The following is a 9,133-nucleotide window of genomic DNA, read 5'->3' as shown; positions in this document are numbered from 1 at the left end:
GTGTGTGTGTGTGTGTGTGTGTGTGTGTGTGTGTGTGTGTGTGTGTGAGAGAGAGAGAGAGAGTGAGAGTGAGTGAGAGACACCCTTGAAAAGGCAGCAGACTGCATCTTAAAAATCAATCATTTCTTTATTTAAATCTCGATTTAATGAAGTAAAAAATTCAAATCTCAAGCTAGTGATTGTAACAAACTGTAGGGAGTGAATTATTGATTAGACCTGTTAATGAATGTAGTGTATTAATTAATTAGCTGATTTAACATGCTCCTCCCCTTTCTCTCAGGTGTAAGGCAGTGATTGACAGCCGAGGACAGCGAATCAGCTGCAGCCATTTTGTTGTGGAGGATGGCTTTGTGGGGGTGGATTGTAAGAGGCTGGCCACGCCCACCAGGTCAGGACCCGTCGATCATTATCAAAGCAGCAACCTCACACCCTAACTACCACCAACAAACATAATAACCTGTCTCTCTCTCTGTCTGTCTCTCTATCTCACTGTCTATCTGTCTGTCTCTCTTCAGGTTTCTCTCCAGAGCTGTTCTGATAACTGACGGCTCTATTCTGCCCAGTAACTCTGACCAACAGGTAAATCATGTTCATAAAACATTCTAATTTGTTTATTTTATCTAATAGTTTGATGTTCTGGTCGCTCTTTATTATTATTATTATTATTATTATTATTATTATTATTATTATTATTATTATTATTAGGGCCCGAGCACCGACAACGTCGGGCCGCGAGGTCCCTATTGAAACTGTAGGAATTATTATTAATATTCTCTTGAATGAAACGCCTTTTTGGGGGCTTTATCATGTCCCCAACCTCCCCATATTTGGCAAGCATATCAGGACTGCGGGAAAATTTGATATTTGATATCCCATGCTCGAGCATGAAAAAATTGCTCGCTAGCGCCCCCTAGAATTTAGCCCCCTCATCCCGTATGTCCAATTAACTTGAAATTTTACACAGGCATGCCACCAAATGAGGTCTACAAAAAAGCCTCTTGGACCCCTAAGCTCCGCCTACCAAAATTTTCCGCCATTTTGAATTTTGTGAAAAACCCATTTTTGCAACCATTCCTACACGCTGAGTCCGATTGCTACTAAATTTGCTGTGGATCAGTATTGGATCTATATAATAACATTGTATCAAAACATGTTTGATATCTCATTACGTTTAGAAGATATGGACCAATGAACTTCATAAGGCGTGGCTTTGTTTTTCAATACTCATAACTTCAAAACCATCTAACCTATAATCGCAAAATTTGTCTCATATGTGCACATCGTATATTGTTACGTACCCTACAATTTCATTCCATTCATCTACTTGGGAGCCATACAGTAGTTGAGCCATTATTGGCATTTTTGTCAATTTTCATCGTTGTCAGACGTACTTTAACGAACTCCTCCGACAAAATTCATGCGATCGACTTCAAATTTGGTCAAGATGATCTAAAGATATTAATGATGAAAAGTTAGTAAAATGGTCTACTGACATTGAATGACCTTCATTTTATGTGGCGCCCATTGCCGTGGCAATGCGTCATTCACCATGAAAAATGAAGCTTATTTTTCTGTGGCTTAGGATGTTCAGCAAGCCTTGGAACTTTGCACAGGTGTCATAAGTGATGTAAATAAATATTTCATATGGCTTTTTGGGTTGACCGTTGAAAATTGATCGCGCCCCCTACGAATATTCAAAAACTCAGCCCCAGCGTTACGTTTGACCTACATATATGATATTTGGTAGGGACATGTATCACTGTTAAAAAACAGTCTCTTGGGACCATGCTCTAAAACCAACCGGCCATTTTGATTTTTGTGTGGATTTTCCCATGATTTCTAGTCGCTGTACTTTAACGAACTTCTCCTAGGAACTTTGTCAGATCCACTTCAAATTTGTTCAGTATAATCTAAAGACCTTTGCAATTAAAAGTTACTCAAAGCTTTACGTTTGATTGAATGGCTTAGCCGTGACATGGCGGCCATTGTACGTGATTCGCCATTAAACAACAAGTTGATGTAACTCCACTGGACTTGCTCAAATATGTCCCAAACTTGCCATACTTGATAACAGTCATGACCTGAGGATGTCTACAAGCCAATTTTCACTCAGTCATAGCGCCACCTACTGGCAACAGGAAGACAGCGTTATGTGACAAACGGAATCAGATTTACATGACATTTACATGATGTGGTCTATACTTGATGTAGAGCAACATAATGCATGTTTGCGCATGTTCTCTTGCGCCACATAGTGGATACAGGAACTGGTGTAATATTTGCACTACATAATTTCCAGCGTCACACAGTCCACGCTGGAAAAATCGTTGAACTCCGAGATGCGTTATCTGATGGTCAAAGACATTTGCGGCCGCATCGGCCGGCGTCCCGCCAGTACCCCCGAGACACGGGAAGGTGCGAGGGCCCGTACATCGCTGCTTGCAGCTTTAATTATTATTATTAGGGCCCGAGCACCGACGTAGTCGGAGCGGAGGACCTATTGTTTTTCGATTGTTTATTACTATTATTATTAGGGCCCGAGCACCGACGTAGTCGGAGTGGAGGACCTATTGTTTTTCGTATGTTTATTATTATTATTATTATTGTTATTAGGGCCCGAGCACCGACGTAGTCGGAGCGGAGGACCTATTGTTTTTCGATTGTTTATTATTATTATTATTAGGGCCCGAGCACCGACGTAGTCGGAGCGGAGGACCTATTGGTTTTCGTATGTTTATTATTATTATTATTGTTATTATTTTACAAGTTTCGTCGCAAAAAGGAGGTGCTTGGGATACTGGAAAACTTCTGAAATTTAGCACGCAAGGCAGAATTTGCGAAAATTGCAGTCTGATTGGGGTGTCCAGCTACGGTATGAAATATTGGCTCAATAGCTCCCCCTATTGAGTAGTCCCAACATTGGGTTTCACCTAGCTGTATGAAATTTGGTAGGTATGTGGAACGTGATGGGACATACAAAAAATCCTCTTGGAATTTTTCTCTAAACCAAACAGGAAGTCGGCCATTTTGAATTTGATGACGTTTTTTGACCGTTTCAAGGCGTCATACTTTAACGAACTCCTCCTAGAGATTTGACCCGATTGACTTCAGATTCGGTCAGTATGCTCTTGAGACCTTGGCAGTGAAAAGTTACTCAAAGATCAAAAAGTTATCGAACTATGTATCCGTGGCCATACATTGTCGAATCTACTCCAAATCTCTCATATGTCATAACATCCTGACCTGGAACACATCTATATGATAATTTAGAATCATAGTAATAGCGCCACCTAGTGGCAACTGGAAGTTGTACGTTTTGTACTTTGACATCCTGCTCCTCACAGATTAATCAAATCCCTCTCAAATGTTGTCAGAACAGCCTTAAGACCTTGATAATGCTTCATTGTGAAAATCGTAAGAAGTTGTTGAAGGGCGGCGACGTGGCGGTTCGGCAAATTTCGATCCTTCGCCATGAATGAATAAACTGATGTAACTCGACTCCACATCATCAGATCTTTACCAGATTTCACAGGTTTGATGAGACTCCAGGCCTGAAGACATCTGCAGGCCAATTTTGAATCATAGTCATAGCGCCACCTACTGGTAACAGGAAGTTAAAGTCTTTATACTTTGGCTTGTTTCTCTTAGTAGGTAAATCAAATCAATATCAAATTAGTTCCACACAAATATAAGAAGTTCATAATGCCAGTTCATGAAGCTTTTGATGTTTTGTCGAACGCCGTTGCCGTGGCGATGCAGTCTTTGCCGTTAACAACGAAGGTAATTTTGAGAGGCTAAAAATGCTCGAAACATAAGCAAACTTGGCAAGCAGATTACAAGCCCGAAATGTAGTTATATAATATGATTTTATTGGTTCAGACTGGCAAATCGGCTCAATAGCGCCCCCTTCAAAATTTCGATGACGCAGCCCTCGCAGTATGTTTGACCTAGATGTATGAAATTTGGTAGGAACATGTATCACATATGGAAATAAAAATCTCTTGGGGCCATGCTCTAAACCCAACCGGAAGTCAGCCATTTTTAATTTTTTATGAATTTTTAGTGTTGTTTTTGTCATTTCCAGGCGTTGCACTTTAACGAATTCCTCCTAGGGAAATAATCAGATCAACTTCAAATTTGGTCGGTACAGTTTAAAGACCTTTGTGATGAAAAGTTACTCAAAGCTTGTTGTTTCGTGAAAATCTGTTGCCGTGGCGACGCATTCTTCACCATGAACAATTAAGGCGTTTTTGAGAGGCTAGACATGCTCGAAACATAAGCAAACTTGGCATACACATTTAAAGCCCAAAATGTAGTTATATAATATGATTTTATTGGTTCAGAGTGGCAAATCGGCTCAATAGCGCCCCCTACAAAATTTCAACGAAGCAGCCCTCGCTGTACGTTTCACATAGATTTACAAAATTTGGTAGGCACATGTATCACATGTGGACTTAAAATAAAGTCTCTTGGGACCATGCTCTAAACCCAACCGGAAGTCAGCCATTTTGAATTTTGTATGAATTTCTCGTGTTTTTTTCCATTTCCAGGTGCTGTACTACGAACTCCTCCTAGGGAATTAATCCGATCAGCTTAGAATTTGGTCAGAACAATCTAAAGACCTTAGCGAATAAAAGTTACTCAAAGCTTTAGGTTTCATCGAACGACGTGGATATGGTGTGACGGCCATTTTACATGGTTCACCATCATCCATGTAACTCGACTGTACTTTGTCAAAACTGTCCCAAACTTGACATGCTTGTTGACTGTCATGGCTTTAGGACTTCTACATGCCAATATTAACTCATAGTCATAGCGCCACCTACTGATAAGCACGGACGTAAGCAGGATTCTATAATTACAGCGGCCCAAACACTGAACTTATTGAAAGGGTTTGTGGGCACACCATGAGAAAAGAATGACTTCTCTGATCTAAATATGTGCAAACTAAGATGCTTGGAGAGCAGAAATTAGATAAAAGTGGTTGTCAAGCCACTGTCGGTGGGCATTAGCATAAATGATCTGTCCATCATGAATGAATGCTTCACACTACAATCTAAAGTTGCAGAAGAACTTAAAATGAAAACAGTGTTAAATTAAAGTGTTCAAGTAAAAGCAAATGGCACTACTATTTTGTTAACTTTCATGTAAGTCCAAATACAATCAGCAGGACACTGCAGGGAGTTGAACCCCATCCCAGTAAACTGACAGTCTGTTATGTTACAAACACTGAAGCACATTCACACACATTTATTTTTTTCTTAATGATCTTAACAGGCTTACATTTATGATTGTATCGGAGGTACACTCAAAACATTTGAGGCTTAAGACCTGGCAACATGATCTTGCTACGCTGCTGGTCTACGCAGGAAATATCATCTAACTGTGTGATAGTCACAGAAATTCATGGCCGCGTCACCCAGAGTCCTGCCAGTACCCTCGACGTGCGTGAATTTGCGAGGGCCCAATCAATGCTGCTCGCAGCTTTAATTATTATTATTATCATTAGTAATTTTATTATTATTTGGTTATAAATTGTAATTGGGAAGGTTGAATGGCAGTTTTTCCCTGAATTTGATGGCCATATATTTAATTTTGTAAAAATAAACACGTAGACTTCAGGTATATCTCAGCAGGTAGACTTCAGGTAAACTACAGGTAGACTACATCTAGACTTCAGGTAAATTACAGGTAAACTACAGGTAGACTTCAGGTACACCTCAGGTAGACTTCAGGTAAACTACAGGTAAACTTCAGGTACACCTCAGGTAAACTACAGGTAAACTACAGGTAAACTTCGGGTACACCTCAGGTAAACTACAGGTAAACTTCAGGTAGACTTCAGGTAAACTACAGGTAGACTTCAGGTACACCTCAGGTAAACTACAGGTAGACTACATCTAGACTTCAGGTAAATCTCAGGTAAACTACAGGTAAACTACAGGTAGACTACATCTAGACTTCAGGTAAATCTCAGGTAAACTACAGGTAGACTTCAGGTAAACCTCAGCAGGTAGACTTTGGTACAGTCTAGAAGCTTCAGGTCAGAGGTCACTGTGTCCTCTAGCCCCAGTGCATTATGGGATTGATGTTAATGAATATCAGAGAAGTGAGGAAAAGGATCAGAAAGAAAGTCGGAGCCACTCAAATATATTTTAGTCAATTACTGAAGAAAATCAGAAACCCAAATTCATCCGTCTGCGCACACACACGCACACACACTTCACTAATTAGGTGTGTGTTAAATATTGAAATATTGAATTAAATTTGGTCAGAGAATTATGATGCCTCATAGATCTTCTGCTGTGTGTGTGTGTGTGTGTGTGTGTGTGTTAGCCTGCAGTGTTCAGTAATAAGATGAAACTAATCTGCTCTTCAACACTGATGAGGTTCTTCATTAACAACCGGTGTCTGTCTCTCTCTCTGTCTGTCTCTGTGTCTCTCTCTCTCTCTCTCTCTCTCTCTCTCTGTCTGTCTCTCTGTCTGTCTCTCTCTCTGTGTCTGTCTGTCTGTCTCTCTCTCTGTCTGTCTGTCTGTCGTCAGGTCTCCATGATAACGGTTCCTCCAGTAGCAGCAGGGTGTCCTACGGTGAAGATGGTGGAGCTCTGTCCGTCCACCATGACCTGCATGCCGGGAACACGTGAGGCTCAGATATCTCCTCTAATGTTTTTACTTTCTTTATATCTGTTCAGTTGTTATTAAATAATACGTATTAAAATATATGAAAGATGAAGACGATCGTCTGGAAATCCTCCAGCGTCCTTGAGAAAACTGATGAGAACAGAAACACTGATTAATGACCAACACACACAGTGGAGTGTGTGTGTGTGTGTGTGTGTGTTCCGCCTGTCAAACCACCATCATCATCATCTTCTTCTCCTCCTGATGCTGCCGTGTGATTGGTTATTGAGTCAGTGGGCATGAACGCCTTTAAAACACAACGCGTGTGCGTGTGTGCGTGCGTGCTTCCCTCCCGTGTCGAGGTTGAAAGGACTAATAAAGTTTTCTGTCTTTGCTACATTATAGTTAAAGCTTTGACATGACGTCCGTTCTGATTGGTTCACTTCGTTGATGGTTGTGATGCTCAGATAATATTGACCTGGTTCTGAATAATAATGATGTCACGTCTTCAGAGCGTAACATTAAATATAATATATAAAAATATGATTGTATGTAAATTCATTGAACATAAAAAGGGTAGAAGTTAAGTTTTCAACCACCAACAATCACTTGAGTGTTAGCTTAGCTAAGGTGTTAGCAGCTGAGCTAACGGTTAGTCACTCCGTTGCCATGGAGACCGCTCAATGAAGCTTATTAAGACTTTGTTCCGTCCGTCGTAGATTTGGTTCACCTCACCTGTCAGTCAGTTGGCTCCGCCTTCGAGGACCTGTCGCCGGTGGTTACCAGGATGTTCCGCACGCCACAGTCACATGACCAAGGTAACACACACACACACACACGCACACACACACACATGGAAAATCTACAATGTTAGCTTAGCATCGATGATCAGAACTCCATCCAGAAAACAAGCATTTTAAAAGTTGTTAGCTTCATAAATCAGTCTCATGATGTCTTATTAAATCTGTTTACTACTATTAAATCAAAACAAAGCTGGTTATTTCTGGGTTCATATATATAATATTAAATATAATAATATATTATAATAATTAATATATAATGATATTATAATATATTTTAATATATGATAGTATTATAATATAATAATAATATTATAATAATAATATAATAATAATATTATAATAATAATTATAATAATAATATAATATATAATATTATAATAATAATTATAATATATAATGATATTATAATATATATTATAATAAACACAAAGTAAAAGGAGACGGAAACGTTGCCTCCTCTCTGACCTTTCTCTTTCTTTAATTCATTCATCATGTTCTTCTGTTTTTAATTATAACATGAACAACCTACACACACTCACACACAGGATGGATGGATGCAGGTATAAAGAGATTCATCACAGCTGATGGAAGAGAGAAGTTTCTGATAAACTGCAGCTTCAGCTTTTTTTGTCTTCAACATTCACACTATAATTATTATAATTATCTTTATTATTATTATTATTTTATTAAAAGAGAAAAATGAAAAATGTTTTCGTCCCCGAAGAGGGTCGTTCAGACATGAGTCCCCAAAAGGAGCATAAACGTGTTTGTGTGTGTGTGGTAATCTGACTCTTCAAGAAGAACCCGTCTGTCCTCTGGTGTCTGTACTAATACGTTATCGCTGTTGTCTGTCTGTAGAGAAGAACCCGTCTGGTCTCTGTACTAATACGTTATCACTGTTACCTGTCTGTAGAGAAGAACCCGTCTGTCCTCTGGTCTCTGTACTAATACGTTATCGCTGTTGTCTGTCTGTAGAGAAGAACCTGTCTGTCCTCTGGTGTCTGTACTAATACGTTATCACTGTTGTCTGTCTGTAGAGAAGAACCCGTCTGTCCTCTGGTGTCTGTACTAATATGTTATCACTGTTACCTGTCTGTAGAGAAGAACCCGTCTGTCCTCTGGTGTCTGTACTAATATGTTATCACTGTTACCTGTCTGTAGAGAAGACCCCGTCTGTCCTCTGGTGTCTGTACTAATACGTTATCACTGTTACCTGTCTGTCTGTAGAGAAGAACCCGTCTGTCCTCTGGTGTCTGTATTTCAACATGGCCGACGGTTCGGAGGTCAAAGGTCACGACCTCCCATCCAACGTGTTCGTGACCTTTGGACCTGACGGAGCTCTGAGTCACGAACACGCTGTCACTCAGGTGAGAGCAGCTGATTGGCTCATTACAGTGAGCGTTATTAGCATTAAGCTAACAGGACGTTCTGATCATTAATAATTGATTTGTTATGAAGAATCATTGTTAACTTGTAACTATAAATTAATACATAACTACATGTATTCATTAATTAATTTGTTTATTTATATTTTAATCATTTTTAATAAATTATAAAAATAAATTGTAATAACAAATATATATTGTGGTATTTATCGACCGTCTATCAATATAAAAACATATACACACATACATATACATATATACACACACACATATATATACACACATTATATGTAAATATATGTGTATGTATATATATATATATAT

General features: G+C 39.2%; 1 protein-coding gene across 4 annotated transcripts in view; it reads left to right on the top strand.

Moving 5' to 3' along the window:
- Positions 1 to 9,014, top strand: part of chm (CHM Rab escort protein) — a 21,819-nt gene extending 12,805 nt beyond the window's left edge. The window contains exons 12-16 of one of the 4 annotated variants that reach the window (XM_031879090.1): positions 281 to 388; positions 516 to 579; positions 6,544 to 6,640; positions 7,341 to 7,439; positions 8,652 to 9,014. In XM_031879090.1, coding sequence (XP_031734950.1) covers positions 281 to 388; positions 516 to 579; positions 6,544 to 6,640; positions 7,341 to 7,439; positions 8,652 to 8,863 — 580 coding nt within the window. In that variant the 3' untranslated portion in view covers positions 8,864 to 9,014. Of the gene's footprint in view, positions 1 to 280; positions 389 to 515; positions 580 to 6,543; positions 6,641 to 7,340; positions 7,440 to 8,220 lie in introns of all 4 variants that reach the window. The other 3 variants (XM_031879091.1, XM_031879092.1, XM_031879093.1) reach the window with 3 other exon arrangements.
- The last annotated feature ends 119 nt before the right edge of the window (positions 9,015 to 9,133 follow it).

This window comes from Anarrhichthys ocellatus, unplaced genomic scaffold (genome assembly GCF_004355925.1).
Source record: "Anarrhichthys ocellatus isolate YVR2014 unplaced genomic scaffold, GSC_Weel_1.0 scaffold226, whole genome shotgun sequence".
NCBI lineage: Eukaryota > Metazoa > Chordata > Actinopteri > Perciformes > Anarhichadidae > Anarrhichthys > Anarrhichthys ocellatus.
Note: the sequence above shows the minus strand (reverse complement) of the source record. Positions and strands in the feature narration are given on the sequence as shown.